Source organism: Vollenhovia emeryi, unplaced genomic scaffold, assembly GCF_000949405.1.
Source record: "Vollenhovia emeryi isolate VEMERY1.0 unplaced genomic scaffold, V.emery_V1.0 DF939155.1, whole genome shotgun sequence".
Classification (NCBI taxonomy): domain Eukaryota; kingdom Metazoa; phylum Arthropoda; class Insecta; order Hymenoptera; family Formicidae; genus Vollenhovia; species Vollenhovia emeryi.
Window position 1 is genome coordinate 1,541,771 of NW_011967211.1, and position 21,382 is coordinate 1,563,152.

The window sequence follows — 21,382 nt, forward strand, 5'->3', positions numbered from 1 at the left end:
CATGCGATTATTACGAATCAATCGTTATAAGAACACGAACTCGCGCAACGATACCTGACGGGCATTGTAATCGTTTGCGTAAATAATGTACAACAATAATTACAGATTCGCCGATAAATATTCTTCGCGTGGACTTTATTACGTTCATTATATCTATCGATTAGACGTTTCTCTCGCAAATTACTCGTTATTATCTGGAAATGCTTCTTTCACATCGCGCGCGACAATGTGACATTTAGAGACGACTTAATAATTTATGAAAACCCATTTTTACCTTCGAGTTCTTTGTAAGTGTTAAAAAAAACGTCGCGTAATAATTATTTAGAGTTAAAAAAATAAGAAATAGACGGAATTTGCCATTTTCCTAGTGTACGGTGTCTTAAAGTAGGGCGTATTTTTGTTTCGATGAAATTCGAAAATTCTAAAACCATTATACGTAAAGTGCCACACGTAAGTTGTTTAATTGCTCAAGAAAATTTGACATTTATAGAAACGTTTACAAAAAATATACTTGGCGCGAGACGTCACCGCTCTTTCTTTCGGTGATTTATTAGCCTTAAAGCGAAATTATTAAAATTCCAAATTTCATTCGACCTCAACTGGCCACATTTATTAATTGATCGACCAATACAGAAAATTTATTGCGAAAAATATTACCTCAGCCAGGGTTTGAACCTCGATTTCCCTACTCTCTAGGCGGGCGTCTCACTAATCCGACCACTGAGGCATGTAACTAATTTGAAGAGACTAATCAGAAATCATTAAGTCTAATTATTAGAGGCAAGTCCTCTGTTACGAGATAGGATTCTGATATGAGATAGTAGGTTTTCAACGTCCACAGTCAATCACAAATCTTTTTTCGCAACGATTACACGAGCTAACAATCAATTTTCCACCAAATAAATTTCACTCCAAGGGCAACAAATTCATAATGGAACCAACAGATGATGCCTATTAGTTTAGCAGAAACCCCGCTATCCCATATTAAGATCCTATTTTATAATAGGGGACTTTCCTCTATTCAAATTAAGGCTGTGCATGGAATTTATAAATTGATATTCTTATCACGTCTTCAATAAGATGTAGGCTAAACAGATTTCGTTCCGAGGGCAATAAATTGATGGTGGAACCAACATATGACGTCTAATAATTTAACAGAAACCTCGCTATCTCGAGCCTACCTCATAATAGGGCACTTCCTCTATTTATTATAATTTTTATTTCCTTTGAGACAAAATTGTTTCGAAAAATCGATCGTCTCGTCTTTCACAACAATTTGAAACAACATCGAGAGTCACGACGTAACTGAAGTCGTAACAGGTTCCACCGTATTACTCAATTGTCAACTAATTGGAGTGCTTTTTATTTAACAAATAAGTTATTCAGTCGGACTGGTTAAGCGAGTCAGAATGACACAAATGCCGATTGTAATCAGTTGTAAGCCCCGGAGGGCCCTGGCGGCCGTTCTTATTAGCATCACAAATCACCCGCGGTCAAGATGATTGTCGCGTCCAGGGGAAGAACCCAGCCGCGCGCGGGGAATATCGATATCTGGACGAGAGGTCGGGCGCGGGTGACTCGAGAACGCGTGGCGATTCGGTGCGGCGCACCGGGGTATAAGGCAGCGGTGGATGGCGCAAAAGTAAATTTGCGATTGTCGGAGCAGTTCGCGGCCGCAGGTGAGCGAGCGAACGACCCGCTGCTCGAGAGAGAGTCGGTGACTCGTGCGACGCTCGGACGCGGACACCCGATCGCGGACCCGCCGCGTTCTGCCGAAACGGATCCACGTAGTGCACAGTAGCGCGCGCGAGAGAGCGGCAGGTCAGACGAAGAAGAGGAGCATCGGGAAGAGAAGAGCCCGCGGGCCCGCGAGCCGGACGAGCAGTAAACGCGCGCGTCGTCGCGGACGATGCGTCGCGCCGGACCTCCTCGCGCTCCCGCCGAGTCGACGATGAACCCGGACCGTCGTCGAGGAGCCGAGCCTCGTCGCCGCGCGTGATACCACGGACGCAACTCGCAGGGGTGAGTAGTACTCGTCGCGGTCGGACACGGAGAAGTGACACGAATCGGATCGGTAGGACGAAGGGCGAAACGAATTTCAAATCGCCGACGCACGACGGTGGAAAGGCGAGCGTCGGATCCTCGCGTTTTAGCACGGCGGATGAATGAGAAGTAACGTGTACAATTGAATGCAAAAGAATTAAATTTAAACCAAACTAAAATAGTTTTCGAAACACGAGGCGCGAGCAAGCTTTCCGTTTAACTGCGTTTACGTTACATTGGCGCGGCACGCCGAAGGTTAATTGATAACGAAAACGCTCGGATATCGCCGGGAAGTCGGACGGCACACTTTGCGACGAGAGCGAAAGAGAGACATCGATGCCGCTTTGCGCGTCATTACGTTTATGCAAACTATATGCGGGAGAGGATCAATCGCTGAAATCGCGCCAGAGAAAGCATCATCCGCCTTTTATGTAGGATTATAGGTCTTCTAATAAACTTTCGCACGCGCTCGTTCACGTGCGGCGACTGCGAACGAGCGAGGTGAGCGAGCAGAGCGCGAATTCACCGCGGCGTTTCACGCGCGAAGGGACGGAACCTCGCAAATAAACAAATAAGGCATACGCGTTTCATTAATGTCTGTGTCCACGATGCCAGAACTTGGACCAAGTTCCAGTTTTGAGAAATGTGTAGCCCAATCAACTTGCAGCCTTTGTGGAATAGCTGCAACTTGATTGGCTACACATTTCTCGGAGCTAGAATTTCGACCAAGCCTCTAGACACGCGTCTCTCCTGCAAGAAAAGTGTTGAAGTATCCACCGGGTGCTTTTGACACCGACGTCTTAAATTATCCGGAAATAAAGGATATTTTATTGACGTGGATTAAGTTCCTGTATTTCTTTATATTCTTCTGGAAAGAAGTTTGAACCGATTACTTCACGCAGGTGCAGACGGGATTGTTCTTAAAATACGCGGAAATGTAGTCTATTGTGCCTAATCGCTATTGCATTCGATCCTTCGCACGCATTGCATTTTCCTCGAGAGATAAAATCAAAATCGTAGAATTCCCCTTTGGAAGTTTCGCGAACGTCGTTATTAGTCGGCTCCATTTGCGAGCGGGAGCCTTGACCAAAGTGATATTTTTTCAGTTACGGTGTCTGACGATATCGTAGGTAAAAACCGCTGATAGACCTCCGAAACACTTCCTCGTGCTGCAATCGCGCTCAGAATATCTGCATGTGCACTACTAATCCTATTGTTATAACCGTATTTCTCAATGCATCGCTCTTCAAAACATTTCACGTGACGCTTCAATTTAGCACATATTTACGAGACGTTTAAAGAACGTTTAAAAATATTTACGACATCTAAAAGACCTCACTCAAAGATGTCCCGGCTCTTTGAAGTTTCTAGAGTATGTATAGAGAATGTTATAAAAATTTTCCGATATTTCTGAAAATTGAAGATACTTCAAGATCATCCTGAATTTTTTCCGGCAGATCTGACTATATCCCAATTTTCTTCCTTTTTAATGACAGATTATTTGATTAATGGGGAATTGATATTTTTTCTTGATGAAACTGTCAATAGGACATTTTGTGTCAACCTTTAGTGTCTTTATGACTAGCTCCACAAATTAGAATTCTGTTAAAATAAACCCTATTTGATTCCTAAAAGCTTATTTCTGTGAAAAAGCCTTCGTTAATCACTGAAGAATTGGTGCCTCCGACACTTTTGCAAAAATCTTCATATTTACATTTTTACCTTCTAACAATAAGTTGTCTATATAACAACATGATTGTTTTAATAGAAAATGATTGTCTGTCGATTCTGTAAAATCGATTTGCGATCTCTGTCATAGGAAATTAACAATGTTACACGCAAATAATCTCTTCTTACGATGCGTCGAATAAATAATATCTCAATTTGTAGTCAATCTCAAATTGTAGAATCGCATGAGCTCGAATAAGGAAGTGTCGCTTGTTTTGTAGTTAATTAGACATTAACGCATGGTAATTTAGTATTTTTGGTAGTGTCGGAAATAGCTCGGAGTTCCGAGCTTAAACTCGAAATTACGCTCGTCTGCCTACCACAAAGGCGTTCAAGGATTCCCAGGTGAACTACTCATTTCCTCGATTAACGCGAGGCAGTGATTCATCGACGATCCATTTAAAAACACGGACGGCAATAATTCGCCGCGACATTCTTTCGTCACGTGCGGAACGTTTGAGCGATGAATCGCGTTAATTAATCCGCGACAAGTAAGAGCAGTTTAATTCTTATAAGAAATTCCTTTCTTTCTATGGATCTTTCACGTTAAAAAATTTGTTAGGATGTTCTCAATCCGATGAAATACTGCTTGAAATGTAATAAAAAAGCGATTCAATTTTTTAACGAATTATTTATTACTATTATAATTCAGACAACTCACAATGAAAATATCATTACGTCATATATCTGCTCTTTTTGTACTTTGAACACAATTTATGTTTCTTAAGTAGATGACCCTATTTGAAAATCAATGGATTTAATATATTATCTGAGAGGAGTATAAGAATTAAATAAATGAAGAACGTAATTCTTAGTGTATAACATAGATTTTGCTACCACTTCAAAATCCATTAAATTACTAATGCAAGTATACAAATATATTATATACTTCTTCTTCCTCCTCGTGTATTAGGCTTCAAGCCTGTTTTATCCAGTTTATTCTAGTACTTTGAGCATTTGGTTTTACTATCTTCGGTAGGCTGCTAACTTTGCCGAAGAAAACCTCCAATCTGGAGGCTATATCCCTAAAGGGATGATACATGTAGCAGGATACTCTCGGTGATTGCCATTTCCCTTCGGGAGATTCCGAAAAAACCAGCGGCGTTCGGGGATTTCAACTCGGATCTTTTCGTTCATTGGTTTACTAAGCAGCGCACATTTGTGCGCCACACTCGCAGCACGTTATACATTTGTAGTAGAATAATTGCACAAACTTTGTTAATGAATGTGATTTTTAGTTTGTCATTACACGAGACACTTGTAATATTAAGTGTCACGTTTTCGAATAAATTTAAATAGTGTCGATCTTGTATTAATTTCCATAACTCAGTTCTAATACCGATTATTATCGATCGCCTAATCTCGTTGCTCAGCTTGTTATGCCGTTAGAAATGCTACGTAAAGATTATATATCGTTATAAAGTAAAATGAGACATAATTTGTGGCCATAAATGGTATTATTCTTTATGAAAAATTCAAGACTTTGGAATCCAAGTCAATTCATGGATGCCATTCTAGACGGGAAATGTGGAACGCGCAACAGCGAGGAAAAAACATCCCCTTTGCACCGTCGTGTCTTGTCCAAATATTTTTGTATCTAAACGGTTATTAAATGTGTTAATGACGAATAAATATATTATGATTATCTTTCGCTCGCGTATATGCGACAAATTTCGTCGTGAAGTAACGGTATTAGCGATCATCGATTTTTTTTCGTTATCAGCATTGGACTTTCACGTGGCAGTAATAACCATAGCTCTATCACTAACCTAATAAACTATGATCAATTAAGCTGAGATAATAATTTAATAACTAAAATAATCTGACGGATCGATTTAAGATAATTGAATAATTTCCATGCCTCTGATAGCATAGTAATATTTTATATTCATGGCTATAATATTCCGAATTTTACTTGAATATACATTTAAGCAACGTTTGTATTCTTTTACGAGTACATACGAAATATTCTCGCGAGGCATCGCGTGTATAATTTCACGATTAAAAATAGCGAAACATTAGTAAAAATGGCATTTAAATCTATAGTCTGAAAAAGTTACGAAGTATCCGAAATACCGGTTGAGAATGCAATGTGTTTATGTGTCGGATTTATTTATTTAATATTTGTAGATTATATTAAAGCGAAAAAGAAGTAGGACTGAAAGAAGGAATGTGAGGAAAAATTCGAAGAATTCGACGTCGTGAAATTACCATGTCGGTAGAAGTAATTAAATGCAAATAACATGGAATTTAAATTTAACCCAACTGCTTCAACGCGTATGATTTTCATAATTAGCACAGAATATATATAAATAAAATTTTATACGCGTTCGCGTCGGTTCAGAAAAAACTCGTTACATAGGTATACGTGACATTACTATAATAAGAATATATGCAAATGTGTCCTAACAATAGAAATTTTACCCAGAATACGATCCTGGCGCCAACTAAAATATGTATATATCTTATCGAGAAATCTGTGCAACGTAAGTGTAAAGATCATCTCTTCTTCTTTTTAATTATTTCACTTATCGCTATATCTTTGTATCGTTTCACGTGTCACGTGCTTAAAATTGCTGCAAACAAACTAGCGGCAATTGCACTTGTCCTTTTTTTTTGCAATACTTCCACTGATCGTAACATGCTTGATATCGCTTTACATAATATCGCATTATCTAATACGAGAGATAGACAATAATAAGAACGGCGTTTATTCGATTCAACGAAGGCATGGCTAATCGGAATATTTTTTAGTACGAAATTGATTATGTAAACGTCTCGCCACAAGTCTCCAAGATTCAACTCCGTGTGCAAGTTTCCTCGACAGAGACGCGATATTCCACGCGATATTGTATCCTGGATTCCGAGAAACATTACGTTACTGCTTGACGTACATGAAACTGCACCGGATGATATTATATTACACGCATAATTCGAATAATTTTCCAACGAGCGCGCTTTTTGACTTGTTATTGTAACATCAAACGCTAGTTTCCGGTACCATCGGCGCTTCCGTCTCGTAACAAGCTCGGCGAGTCGCGGAACAGCTTTAATTCGTTCGCTCCTCCACGCGCGATAACTTTTACTTGTTCGCGTTTACTCATTTCGGATTTGCGATCGACTGTAATCAAAAAGATAAAGCCTGAAAACGTTATTTCGTCAACTGTAGCTGCGGCAAAATAAAATCACGATTGCAAACGGAATTTTATCGTAAAATCGTAGGCGCCCTCGGCGACAAACAGCGTCTACCCGCGTTAATTTCGATAATTACACAACTTTTAGCGAAGCTTTTTTTACGAACGATAAATCGCACGCCACGCATAGCCGCGTGTGTTTTACAGTTATTCGGTAAAATTATTCGGAATAAACTGAGCGTGACGATAAGCTTTTACGTATAATCGCGTCGTCAATAGAAAATACAATGTACACGTTGCTCAATTGCGGACAATTTGCAACGTTTTTAAAGTAAGTACCCGCCGATTATCTCGACCGATAAATACCGAGAAACGGCAATGTCAATAAAAGCCGCACATTTCTTAACGTTGCGACGGTTTCCTCCGTTTCCTCTTTGTTTTCATTTCTAGCTTTACGGAATATATTTATTTTTCCGCAGATATAAATTAGCTTAAAGTTATATAATTATTTAGCAAATTTGTGTAAATGTGCTCCATTTGATTGTCGTACTTGTAACAACGTTCCTTTCAACGCCGATTGTTTCTTAACTCGCGCCGCATGTTTTCGTCATTAGAGCAAACCCTGTTATTTTATGAGTTTTCGCAAAGTTATTTACGAAACTCCGTCAATTACCGCCGCATTCGCCATTTGTCATCGCCACTTCTTTTGCCGTATATTTGAGAAAGTTGAGTTTAAATGCACCAGCGATACGAATGTCCAGTCACAGTCGATAGTGAGGGAGACACGGTGTGTCAATTTTCAGATCGTTATCATTCATTCTGCACTGAAAATTTCAACATAACGAATAATCCACTACGTTGCCAGTTTGCAATTTTCTAATCACTCCATTACGTTGTTGAAAGAAGCGATCAAGCTCTTTATGATATTCTAAGTTAAGAAACATTCACTGTTTGCCGAAACATAATAAACGTAAAACGAAAGAACATGATTACACCTATAAATATTAGAAGAAAAGCAATTTAATTAATACAATTTAAAATTAACTTTAATAAAATAAAATAAATAAAATAAGGGACTCAGAGCCAGAACGGGATAGTAGTGTTCAAATATCTTTAATAATAAATAGGTATGAACGTTTCGGTCCTTACTGGACCATCTTCAGTATAGTAAAGAACACAATTTAAACCATTATAAAACTAGGGATACAAATTAAAATGTAAAATAACATATACGTAGTCGGTTCGGTAAGATTAATTAATAAATGAAAAGACAGAACATATTAAAAGATAGCGCAGTCAAACGATTAAAAGTGTGATATACAATAAAACGTGGGTGTATAAAGCAAAAACCGCAATAAATTAAACGCATTGAGTAGTAAAAAAATACTGTAACAAAAAAATTAAACCTAATGAATTTATAAATTAGTGCCACGTAGGAAGAAAGAAAACGTATGTGCTTACCTACAGCCATGTTGGACTGTGTAGGTGAAGTGAAGTTATGACGAGTGACAAACATATGTCGAGTATAAAAATAAGTCAAAAGAGGAAGGGAAGGGATAAACATAGGGAGAAAGAGGAGTGGGTTGTAAGATTATTGTAAGGGAGAGAGAGAATTTAATATAGGAAAATATTCGTTGGCTAATAAGTCTGTGTCTAATAAGTTTGCTTGTTAATGGGAGCGGTTTGGCATTTGATATGTGCCATCTCCGATATCAATCTTTTATTGTAAGACGGTTCTTCGTCTAGAATACGGACATTGTCCCAGTCAAATCCATGGTTGGTGTCCATTCTGTGGGCAGATATGACAGAGGGGGACAATGTGTTTTTGTTAATATCAGAGTGATGCTCTTTTATTCTGGTTCTCAATTGTCTTTTCGTTTGACCAACTTATGTGGCCACACAATTCTTGCACGAGAACTTGTAAACCACATCATTATGTGCCAAATGATCGTGTTTATCTTTTGTATTTTTTTAAAGGATTATGGCAGGAATATGCAATTAAATTTTCTCTCTCCCTCACAATAATCTTACCACCCCCTCCTCTTTCTCCCTATGTTTCCCTTCCCTTCCTCTTTTGACTTATTTTTATACTCGACATATGTTTGTCACTCGTCATAACTTCACTTCACCTACACAGTCCAACATGGCTATAGGTAAGCACATACCTTTTCTTTCTTCCTACGAGGCACTAATTTATAAATTCATTAGGTTTAATTTTTTTTATTGACCGTATCTGGCAATTAAAATTCTTATTGCGAAAAATATTACTCCAACCAGGATTCGAACCTGGGACCTCCCTCAATCCGTGCGGGCGTCTTAACCAGCTCGACCACTGGAGCTGTAGGTAATATTGTTCGCAATAACATATATTAGTTAAGATGTTGTTTACGCGTCTATTTCGACTTTTTCGGAACAGTGCGTCGATACGGATTGTCGACCTACACTGAACTGTCGAAACGCGAATTTTTTTTTAAATTCTCTTTCCCCTGCCTTTATATCCCTAGTTTTATAATGTTTTAAATTGTTATTTACTATACTGAAGATGGTCCAGTAAGGACCGAAACGTTTATATATTTATTATTAAAGATATTTGAACACTACTATCCCGTTCTGGCTCTGAGCCCCTTGTTTCATTTATTTTATTTATCATACGAGCCATTGTTACTTAATTTAATAAAATATATAACGAATTAGAAAGGAATAAATGAATTGGGCGAAACTGTAAATAATTGTAAAATCACGCGAAATAGATTCCTCGCCGAAAGCTTTACGTCTCGCAGTAGCGAAGAGATCCTTGCCGTTCAGATAAATCCAAGCGGGGAACGCGCATAAGCACCTGATGTACGTAAGATTAAAGATACACGAATCGATTATCGCAAGGATTATCGGCGAGCGCGTGAGATCGAAGGATAAGGCGACAGGTGAAAAATTAACGGGATCGTTACGCGCAATATAAATCAGTCCGCTCATTCTCCTACTTCAGGGTCGCTGTGCGAACGAGCTCCCGACAGGATGGAGTCCACCTGAGGAAGGAGGCTCGACATCGGTCTGTGCGTTTATATATCGGTTCACGCGTTCCGTCCGAATTGCGCACTTGGCTTATCTCTTGGTCGATCCCTGGGCGGCCGCGCCATGTCCAAGTACAACGTCAACGAGGAGTGCGATATGGAAAATCGCAGGGAGGTCACACTGACCGGCTTCAGCAGCAACGCGCTCGACGACGTTCTTCGCAGCAATAATAACGAGCCGGACACGCTGAACAGTAATCCTAGCAGCGCTCATGCCATCACTAAAGATGCGAAGATTGTCAACCTGGAGGGTGAGTCGCTACGCGCTTCGTATTGTTGCACCGCTATTAAAATGTAATTGGACGTAGAAGAAGGCTAGCTTTAAAGTACGTTTTTCTGGCACATCCCGAGGGAACGTTCCATCATCGAAAAATATTAAGAGTAAAATTCCACGTTGAGACGTCGAGCTAAAACGGGAGACGACCGATCTCTCCGTGCATTCGCTCAGAAAAGCTGAGTACGAGACGCGCGGTATAAAATTCCGATCAAGCTCGCTCTCATGCATAATTGTAACGAAAGCATTTTGACCTAACGGTACGCTTTCCGCGAAAGCAAATCGCGAGTCCGTGAATTCACCGATGATTCGCGCGAAAATATTGCCGGTGCTCGATGCATGCAAAAGCGAGCGAGAAAATAATTGGCGTGTGATTCAACGACGGCGGTACCGCGCGTCGAGCGGAGATGCGGGACGGCGCGGAAACATCGAACAAAAATTTGCAAAAATAATCCATGCACCGTACGCCGACCTTCACTTTCACGGTTGAACAGTCGTTTTTTTTCCATAGCGTTTTATAATATTCGCAATCGGCGAAAAATTGTTTCAAGGCATGTTGCCTTCGTTCGCATCGCGCATGTGCATTTATGCACGCATATAACGACGTGGCAACTTTTTCGTTGTAAATCTCTTCTTTTTTTTTTAACAAACGTGACATCCCTCGACGTATTTTTGCAGGTCTTGCACCAGTACGCACTGAGTGCACACTAAGGCAGGTCATTTTACTGGCTACGAAATATTTCAAGAGATGTTCAAGACGATTCTTAAATATAGAAATTGACTGTAAGTAAGCCTTACTGTGCGCACTAGTGCAAGCAACCGAATTCGCTGTTACAGAAATTGAATATATCCCGCGACAATTGCTGTTCGACAAATACGCGAACAGCAATTGTTCGAGACAAATAACTGAAGTACCCAAGTGTGATTGATTGCAATAACAAAACTACTACATGTAGAAGTTATTCAGGGGAATATACAGAGGACGGTCCTCTATTATGAGATAGGTTTCTAATGTGAGATAGCAGGTTTCCAACACCCAAATTCAATCGCAAATCTTTTTCCACGATTACACGATCTAACAATGGATTTTCAACGTCACTGTTTTCTTGGACATACCTGGCATTTTTAATAATACAGAAAACTTATTGCGAAAAATATCACCTCAGCCAGGGTTTGAACCTGGACCACCCTGCACTCTCAGGCGAACGTCTCACCAATTCGACCACTGAGGCAAATGAGTTGTCCACTAAACAGATTTCGCTCCAAGGGCAATAAATTCATGGTGGAATCAACCGATGATGCCTATTAATTTAACGGAAACCCCGCCGTCCCATATTAGGATCCTGTCTCATAATAGGGGACTTTGCTCTGTTAGCGCTGTTTAAGAATTGGTCCCAGTACCTACTCGTACGTCGTGCGCACGCTGTCGCTTGGCTTCGATGTCAGCACGTCGCGCAAAAAGATAAATGTTTTGAAACACAACTGTTTTACGTTCGCATTGTAGAACGTAGCGCTCTATAAGCGCAACAATCGGGCGCTGTTACATCAACTCTTTTCAAAGCACGTTTCGATCGGTGCACAAAAACATTTTGCATCTACGATATCCCGGTCGCGAGTGTTACCGCGCTCTAAATAAGTCATTATTTTCTAATCTCCTTCGCGTATAGATCGCTATCGGCGCCCGTGCGATCGTTCGAGGCGATATCGAACCGCAGAAAAAAAACCCCCCGATGATGCTGATATTATAATATTTGAGGAGGTGCGAAATGCGAGACAACGTGTTCATTTTCGAAAACTCCCGTAATAACGCGGCAGATAATAATAATAGACCTTGATAGAATTTAAATATGCGAAAATCGAAATTTGATTCTGCCATTACTATGCTTCGCGTAATATTAACAGCAGAATCTACGTGGATAATGAGATGCAGTCTCATCGAATATACAACGAGCTGCAATTGAGTTGCGCGCAGATGCAATCTGTCGTTCGATTCTAATTTTGATGATAAAATACGATAATTAATTATTATAATACACTGCTGCGATGGTCTTTATAGATATTCGCGCTGTCCCACTCGTTGATTAGGTTTCACCACTGACGCATTTACACTTTGCGCGATACTCGCTGATACTGTTAATTGAAAATCAAGTGCCGTGCCGATAAATTGCCACGCTTACGTAAATCGCGAAATAATATCGCACGACGGATAATCGATCAAATAATAATATGAACGCGGGCGAAGGCAGATTTCATATCCTCGAATTTGGCACGTCACGATCTACGGAGATGCGACGCGAATTGAACACGCTGCGTTTCGCATTCTCGTTAAAATCACGTTAATTATTACACTTACTCCGTCCAGTTTTCGTTTCGCAGCTACAACGGGCTCTGTTGAGAACAAAAAGTGTAAAAAATATTGTTTTACTTTTATTTCCTATGTGTATGCACATATACATACATACTTCTCTGCGAAATATGTCTCTGAAGTAATTCGTCTATCACGAATTGCGATTTTATGTAAAATTTGAAATGAGAATACTATTCGTTAAATTCTTCCATGTCGTGCACCTCAAGCGTACTTTTCTAAAGCCGGTAACTTGAAGAGGCCAATGCAATCGCCATGTTGCTAAATAAACTTGGATCGCTCGATCGTGTGGTTATGCGCGCGACAAACGATTCGGGCACGACGCGCAAAGGATAATTTGTTTTGGCATCTTGTATAAGTATTCGACTTAGGTAGTTTCTTCCGCTAAAATTGAGAAGACGAATTCACGAAGCGATACTGATGAGAGGGCAAAAAAATAAGTTGCCGTTAATGCCTCCACGTAATGATAGTACAAAAAACTTGATGCAGGAAGTGTCATTACGTTCTAACGGGGTCATTTTCTTTCTTGGCGTATAATGTTTCTTAATTTATCACCTATTCGTGAGCGATTACTAAATGCCGACTCTTCACAAATATCTCGTGCCCATGCCATATTTTTCGTTATGAAATCTCCATAAGTCTTGTCAGCTCAAAAATATTTCGCCTAAAATGATACTCGAGTAATTATACTAATTTTTCACGAAACGTACATATTTGTACGAAACAAACGTACCAGAAGTCTAAATTTTTTAATTGCTGCGAAAAAATGTTGCCTCGCCGCATTTCCCCGTGAATGTATTCTCGCTATTAATACATGTGTTATTTAGATACGTTTCGCGTACATGTTTTTACCGTAATTTTTAGTACCGCAAGATTCTGGCAAAAGTGCTTTGTGTACCTCGGGAAGAAGGTGGGTCTACCGGCGGATCAGAAGGTCTTGCAGGAGGAAACTGCTATTCAAAAGAATACCGATCCTAGCGTGGTTGCCGAATTACCGAAAGGAATACGTGGTGAGCGATCTAGTGGCTGGCATCACCGTAGGCCTCACCGTAATTCCGCAAGCCATAGCGTACGCTAACGTCGCGGGATTACCGTTACAGGTATATACATATACGTACACATGCTGAAACACAAAATGACTTTAAATAGGAAACCTCAAAATACCCGAGAAATATTTTACCATTTCATTTTTAGAGCCGGTTTTTCCAACCTCTTGGTAAACAAACTAATACTTAAATTATGTGTCTATCTTTTTTAATTTAAAGATAAAACACAGACATATGATTTAACTGTTAGTTTACCAAGCGGTTGGAACAACCTGCCCTTAAAGAAACTTGTTTGAAGAAACTTACCATTCAAGAATAACGACTTGATTATAATAAAATAGTTGTGCATATTGTAAATCTCAGCCTCACACACACACGTACACACACGTCAGAAAATATTCGCTAATTTAAGAGCTAAATCAACCTTGAGTGTCATACAATAAACATGAATAAGCATATTTGAAACCGGCGCCTAGCCTGAAAATTTGTCATTGCATCAATCTTTTCTCTCTTTTTTTCTCTATTTTTTTTTATACGGACGTCACAACACGCAATTTTGAGATATTTAAAATATACAAACATTGAATCTGGTAGTTATTTGTATACAGAAAGCTGACCATATTGGACTAGTCATATACCGGGTGGAATATTATTATTTTATCTCAAATATTTTTCTTCTCTCTTTTTCTTGTTTCAGTTTAGAAAAATATTTCAAAGCAAGTCTCACTGTTTTACGAGAAAATATAATCCGTGCAATGCGAACATACGATTTTTATGAAATGTTATAATACCATTAATATTATTATAAAAAAATATTTTGTTTGGACAGTATGGACTCTATTCGTCTTTCATGGCCTGTTTCGTGTACACAATTTTCGGCTCTTGGAAAGATGTGCCTGTCGGACCAACCGCAATCGCCGCGATTCTAACAAGAGAAACTTTACAAAAGGCTCACTTAGGACCCGATTTCGCCGTATTGCTGTGTTTCGTCTCAGGCTGTGTCTCTTTATTAATGGGCATTTTGCAATTAGGTAACGTGGCGCTCAGGTAGCACAGAGAATCCAGAAAGAATTCTTCTTGAATTCCTGAATTATGAAATGAATTCTCTTCCCATTCCATTAAGGAATTCTCATACATAATCCATTTAATATGTAATGTACTTTTATTTTACATATTATTATTTGCTATTTATTTTTAACATATGACTCGCTTAAATTATTTTGTACTCTTCCGATATTAGGATTTTTACTGGATTTTATATCGGGACCAGTATCCGTTGGTTTCACTTCGGCGGCGTCGATTATCATCGCCACCAGTCAGGTGAAAGATATTCTTGGGTTGAAAGTTACCGGCACCAAGTTCGTACAGGTGTGGCAAAGTATCTTCGAGCATATCGGTGAGACGAGGCGTTGGGATACCGCTCTGGGAATTGCCTGTATAATCATTCTTCTACTTCTCCGGGTAAATACAACGCTACTGCATTCTGTTTAATTTAGCTCACCGTGTTTCGATAAACAGACAAGTGCATACACGATATAACCGGTTGTACCTCTCTCGATTATTCAGTACTACACATAACATTCTTATGTAATAAAATATATTCTTATTTATTAAAATATGTAACAAGAGAGAATAAAGAAATAAGCAGAATTTTTCATTTATTTAGAAAGTGAAGGATTTGCCAGTAATATCGAAAAATACTAAAGTACCATCGCGGCTTCAACAAGTTGTCACAAAGTCGTTCTGGCTAATCTCCACTGCCAGAAATATTATCATTGTGATCGTCTGCGCGGTGATGTGCTGGCTCCTCGAGAAGCATCTGGGAGAATCGCCCGTCATTTTAACGGGCCACGTAAAGCAAGGACTGCCGGAATTCCGTTTGCCACCTTTTGAAGCTCAGGTCGGGAACGAGACTTATCATTTCATCGACATGGTTTCCGCTCTGGGCACTGGCTGCCTAGTCGTCCCCATGCTAAGTCTGCTAGAAACCATCTCCATCGCTAAAGTATTCTGTGAGTGCTCAGTTGATCAAGAATAAATCTCATCTCGCTTCGAATCATTTTTTATTCAAACCAGGCAAATTGATGTCTAAAGTTACTGTGCTTTCCGCCCGCACAAAATTAAATCAACGTTGTATCCACAGCCGAGGGCAAGTCGATAGACGCGACTCAGGAAATGTTGGCGTTGGGTGCGTGCAATGTGGTATCGTCGTTTGTGTCATCGATGCCCGTGAGCGGTGGTCTTAGCCGAGGCGCAGTCAACCATTCGTCCGGGGTGAAGACGACGCTCGGCGGAGTCTACACCGGATTATTAGTGCTTATATCATTGCAGTTCCTCACACCCTATCTGTATTATATACCCAAGGCTGCCTTGGCAGCCGTCATCATTGCCGCGGTCGTCTTTATGGTGGAGTTCCAAGTGGTGAAGCCAATGTGGCGAAGCAAAAGTATGCATTCTCTTACTTAATATAACGAAAGAGCCAATTAGAATTTACAGACAGTTATAGGTAAATAAATGCGTATAATAATTTTAGAATGGAATCAAAGACTCTCCAAAAATAATTTTATATATCTCTTTCTTTCTTTGTCGTTTTATCTTTTCTTGACACGATCGTGTTACAAATTGCACCCCGTCATTTTCAGAAATTGATCTCATACCGGCCATAACTACGTTCCTGTGCTGTCTTTTCATACGACTCGAACTGGGTATTGTAATCGGCATCGGTATAAATCTTTTGTTCCTACTTTATGCCTCGGCCAGACCGACATTACGAATCCATAAAGCTACGGTAAGCATACTTTTCTACTTTACGTTTCTAGTCTTCCGCGATAGTTGTATTTTAAAAAATATACACAATGTATTTTTTTACAGAGTATTAGCGGTTGTGAATATCTTGTCATAACTCCGGATCGAAGTCTGGTGTTTCCAAGTGTTGAGTACGTACGAGCCGTCATTAGCAAACAGGGATTACGAGAGGGTACCTCCATGCCCGTCGTAATAGATTCCACGCATATCCAGGCGGCCGATTTCACTGCTGCAAAGGTGAATAAATATTATAAAAGAGAAATAAAGCTTGCTACATTAATTACACATATCTTACCTGTAATCGACTTGCCTTCCTTCAGGGTATTAAGTCTTTGATAGAGGATTTTACTAAACGGGGCCAGCCATTAATCTTCCACAACTTGAAACCGAGCGTTATCGAGATCTTCAAAGGCGTGAAACCTTCGCGGCTCACGTGCAGTTCCAGCGAACTCGAACTCAACGACCATCTTAAAGGTAAGTCGATTTTTGTAGTGGCCCTTCTCTGGGTGTACAATATTTTCTAAATCTCACCTTTTTATTTTAGAATACACGAACGTTTCAACCGAGACTCTTAATCGATATTAAATATCTGTATAGATACAATATTTTTCCTGTCTTTGGGCGCAGTATTATAGCGAAAATATTGCGGCATTTTCGTAAAGGCACAGTATTGCTGCGAAGCAAAAATGCTACTTTCACATTTAGCTAATTTAATATTTTGTATATATGTAAGTATATTATATTTATGAGCACAAGCCATTATATTTAGCGTGCGTCTTGTAAATCCGCGCTATATACAGTATAATATTTTTGTACTTATGAACGGCGAAAATCCATACATACTCCGATACAAATGTATATTTCGAATTTCTCTATCTCTTCGAATTAAATAGTCACGCAGAGTGGTCTGCATTATCGGTAATACAATTCAGAAAACGTGGCGATTCTGTATATATATTAAAAATTGGAGGGAGAAAACTAAATAACATTTTTTCGCAATTAATCGTTTTAACGGCTTGGATTTTAATCTCTGACGACTTTTACTTTGATTTTAATACTCAGATTATTCAGCTCAACATTTGTATACTCTACTTTTACTTGTTAATAATTCTTTTAACCAATATTGAGCGACAGCTACAGCCTTGTTCTATAAATTTTGCGGTTGAAAAATCATTTTTGTTTGTAATACTAGTAATAGACCATCTCTCATCGTATATTAAAATAAATACGCAAATTATGTTTTACACGCATTGTAAATAACTCCACTGTAAATATATCAGGATTTTACTCGTGCCACTCAAAAATTTGCACTCAACAAACACGAGTAAACATGATATATATGCATCTTGAAGAATCAATTATGTATTTCAAAGTATCGTACAATTGTTAATATTCTGTATAAAGTACAACAATGTAAAGTTTGTACATTTAAGAAATCAATATTAACGCTAGTTGACATCGATTTCTCGAGCACCTCCGGACGGAGTCGCTATGTAGAATTCAGGTGTGCCGGAATATCTGTAAATAAAAATATTTTAACAGCATTTATATAAAACGTAACGTAGCTTAATACAGGCGGAAAAGATACTAACTTTGCTCTTATATGTTGGACCGCCTTGTCCACTGTGTCCTTTCTCAGTAAAGTTACCGTGCAACCGCCGAAGCCTGCGCCCGTCAAACGGCTTCCTAATACGCCGTCTACTTCTCTGGCCGCCGAGACCAGTGCATCTAGCTCCTTGGACGAGACCTCGTAATCGTCGCGCAATGAATCGTGACTTTCATTCATTAATCGTCCAAATTGCTGAAAGTCACCTTTCTCAAGCGCCGTCGCAGCGGCCAGAGTTCGTTGAATTTCCGTGACCACGTGACGAGCTCTTTTCACAATGCGATCCGACGCATTTCGCGATATTAAGGCTAAAAACATGTTGGTCTATTGTGTATCAAGAAAACACAAGTGTGATTATTCGCTTAATCAAATCAAAATTTCCGATGAAAAATATTACAAAATTAAAGAGTACACACATAAAGTGATCTGTCGTTACCTAGAATATCGCTCATACTCGCATCTCTCAAACTCTCCTTGCCCAGCATTTTCGCGGCTTCGTAACAAGAATCTCTGCGCTCGCAATAGGCGCTCGAGCTCAATTTGTGCGGTGCGTTCGAATTCGTTATGAGGAAAACATAGTTATCTATGTGCAGCATGGGTATTTGCTTAGCGACAAGATCGCGACAATCGAGCAAAAGGGCGCAGCCTTCTTCACCCATCGCTGAGATAAACTGGTCCATTATACCGCACGGCACACCAGCGAAATCGTGCTCTGCCTTTTGGCATGCTAAAGCCTATGTATAATATGTAAATGCATACATATATGTATATACTTATAAATGTCACATTATATTATGTTGTTACTGTTATAGACAATAAGTTATATGATCGCCGAAAGATCGTAATTACTTTCTGCTCTGGTTTCTCCGGCTTTTTGCCGCTCAAAGTCTCCAAGAAGGTGTAGGTGGCTACTTCTAGAGCCGCAGAACTACTAAGTCCGGCGCCTGCTGGCACAGTCGACACAATTACGGCATCAAACGCAGGTACTTCACCTAAAATTGGTCGATTATGTGGCGCAAGGTGTCCCAAGACTACTGCGATCGCGCTCGGGATTAAACTCAACTTTCTTAATAAATATTTTCTAACGAGGATTTAATTAGGCTGCCGCTCCTCTCTTTAATCTCGAGCTCCCGAATCAATTATGTGCGACGTTTGAAGTCGCAAATGACTTACAAATAAAATTAGCGATGCATCCTTTTATATAGTTGGCCCATTTTGGCTCCCCTGGTTTTATATCAGCTCGACTCTTCGCTTCGAATTGGAATTCGTTTATAGCGCCGACTACGTCGTTCAAGGAAAGAATTCTGGTCTTTTTACCGTCGTGAGACTTGCCGGCAATTACCGTGACCATCGGTAGCGCCTATTAATTATTTCGAATTTATTAATTAAATGTTTCGTTGAATAGGTCGCCGTTTTACTGTCAATTTTCACTAACGTCGTTTAACTTTGATCCTACACCATTAGTTTAAATTATCTTTGGTCTTTTTCTAAGAGGACAGTATAGAAAGAAACACAGGATGAATTAAACTAAGATCAAAGTTACGCGACGTTTGTGAAAAGGGCCATAAATGGAAAAATTTTTCTCGGAATTGTTCATAATTTGTATGTAAAGAATCGCGCTAATCATATGGAAAATCTATCCCGGTAAAACCACTGAAGAAGCTAACGTGTCTCGATTGGTGACAAAAACAAGGTGGATAATTGAAACTAGAAATGGTCATATCAAGTTTATGTTCAAGCTTCTTCTATTCTTCTAGAATTTCCTATGCGTGTGAATTCTGAAATATTCCGAAATTTCTTATTCCATAATTTCAAACATTCACATCTCATAACATTTATATATATATAAACAATTGTAAGAAAAGAAATGGACTTTCGCAGTATTATTGAAAAGTGTACCAATTCGTACAAGAATTCTGAGGAAACTTTTCACCAGGGTTATCACGTGGACCATTGACGTTGCAACTGCGATAACGATAACACATATTAAACGACCGACGCATAATTAATCGCGCTTGCCACAAATTGAAATTAGTTTCGGCTTCCGTTTAGATTTACCTGCATCACGTGCGTTTCTCGCGTTCTCATGCACTTGGAACATTTCGTTGGAGAGGAAGGACACAACGGAAAAAGAATACAGGGAAAAACTCGAGGAAACTCTGTACTCGGGATCTATCTCGCGTTGCGTTTTTTCGTAAGTTTTCACACTTGGCACGAAATGAAACAAGAAAATACGTGCGATTTGCGAAGGCGAGTGGAGGAGAGTTGCGGGGGAGACGTGGATTTTTTGGCGCGGTGCAAAGAGACTCACCATCGGCAGTACGAAGCCCTCGTTGTAATCCGTGTGCTCGCCGATGAGATTAACGCGTCCCGGCGCGTACACGCAAACGGCGGCCCGCTCGCCGAATTTCTCGGCGAAGGCCCGCAACGCCTTCGCCTTGACGCTGCTGACGTCGGGGAGCGGCGCCGCCATGCCGAAATATCGTCCGGATTTCACCGCAGAGGCGCACGACGACGGAAGCGGAGATTAAGCGGCGTGACAACCCGCGTCGCGATCAACAGTCACGACGATACTGATGCTAATTGAGATCTTGCGTCATTAGCGGACAGGAGCGACGTCGTTATCGGCGCAACCTTTGGCTACCTCGACGTAGAAACTCGGGTTCAACGTTATATATACGTATAGGCCACGGTGCTCCTTGCCTGCAAGTGAAATTACAAATTATATTGTTACACGCTCTCGAAACTTTTAGCGAAATTGTGTACGCGGAGAGAATTTTCTCTCAATCCCGAAAGTATTGTAATCGTGAGACAACACGGCATTTCAAAGATTTTTTATGAGAGTCTTTTGAAATTTCACCATACATTTCACTAGTAATTGTGTACTTGCAATTAGTGTGTGGTAAAATTTCGAACAACTCATCAAGTTGTTCAAATTGTGCCACGTTGTCCCGCGATTACACGATCTTCAGGATAAATTTTGAGAGGAACTTCTCACCGTGTAGAATTCAATATTCAATTCACGTTCCGCCTGGTGTCACAAGTGTACACAAACGCGATAAAAATTTACAAGTGTTAAAAATATTAAAGTGTCTATTTGAGTATCAAAAAATAATAATTTGTTCAAGATTGCTTTAACGTTGCAGCGACATCAAGAATCGGTGTACGAACATTAACCGAGATTTACCTTCGAGAAGATATTTATACTTGAGCATTCAACATTACATTTCAGCGACATCATTTTAGCTCTTTCTGTGCCGTGTGGGATAGCAAAGTGACATTAGATTTCCAGCGAGCGCGATCCAGAGACCCA

The 21,382-nt window shown here is 39.8% G+C and overlaps 2 protein-coding genes across 5 annotated transcripts; one reads left to right on the forward strand and one right to left on the reverse strand.

The window, feature by feature from the left end:
* Positions 1–1,853: 1,853 nt before the first annotated feature.
* On the forward strand, positions 1,854–17,602 carry LOC105565144 (sodium-independent sulfate anion transporter-like). The gene is made up of 11 exons (XM_012018103.1): positions 1,854–2,022; positions 9,889–10,224; positions 13,477–13,712; positions 14,488–14,689; positions 14,899–15,119; positions 15,325–15,670; positions 15,802–16,104; positions 16,301–16,446; positions 16,530–16,700; positions 16,784–16,937; positions 17,008–17,602. The coding sequence occupies exons 2-11, from the start codon at positions 10,038–10,040 to the stop codon at positions 17,046–17,048; spliced, it is 2,007 nt and encodes a 668-aa protein (XP_011873493.1). The 5' UTR covers positions 1,854–2,022; positions 9,889–10,037; the 3' UTR covers positions 17,049–17,602.
* Positions 17,603–17,803: 201 nt separating this feature from the next.
* LOC105565143 (galactokinase-like) lies at positions 17,804–21,329 on the reverse strand. 4 transcript variants are annotated; one of them, XM_012018102.1, is made up of 7 exons: positions 21,257–21,329; positions 20,381–20,772; positions 19,243–19,429; positions 18,919–19,013; positions 18,486–18,803; positions 18,056–18,393; positions 17,804–17,981 (listed from the first exon to the last, which is right to left on the reverse strand). In XM_012018102.1, the coding sequence occupies exons 2-7, from the start codon at positions 20,540–20,542 to the stop codon at positions 17,912–17,914; spliced, it is 1,170 nt and encodes a 389-aa protein (XP_011873492.1). In that variant the 5' UTR covers positions 20,543–20,772; positions 21,257–21,329; the 3' UTR covers positions 17,804–17,911. The 4 variants fall into 4 exon arrangements, with proteins under 4 accessions (XP_011873492.1, XP_011873491.1, XP_011873489.1 ...); XM_012018101.1 differs by having other exon boundaries at positions 18,056–18,377; positions 18,506–18,803; positions 18,919–19,061; XM_012018099.1 differs by having other exon boundaries at positions 18,919–19,061.
* Positions 21,330–21,382: the final 53 nt, after the last annotated feature.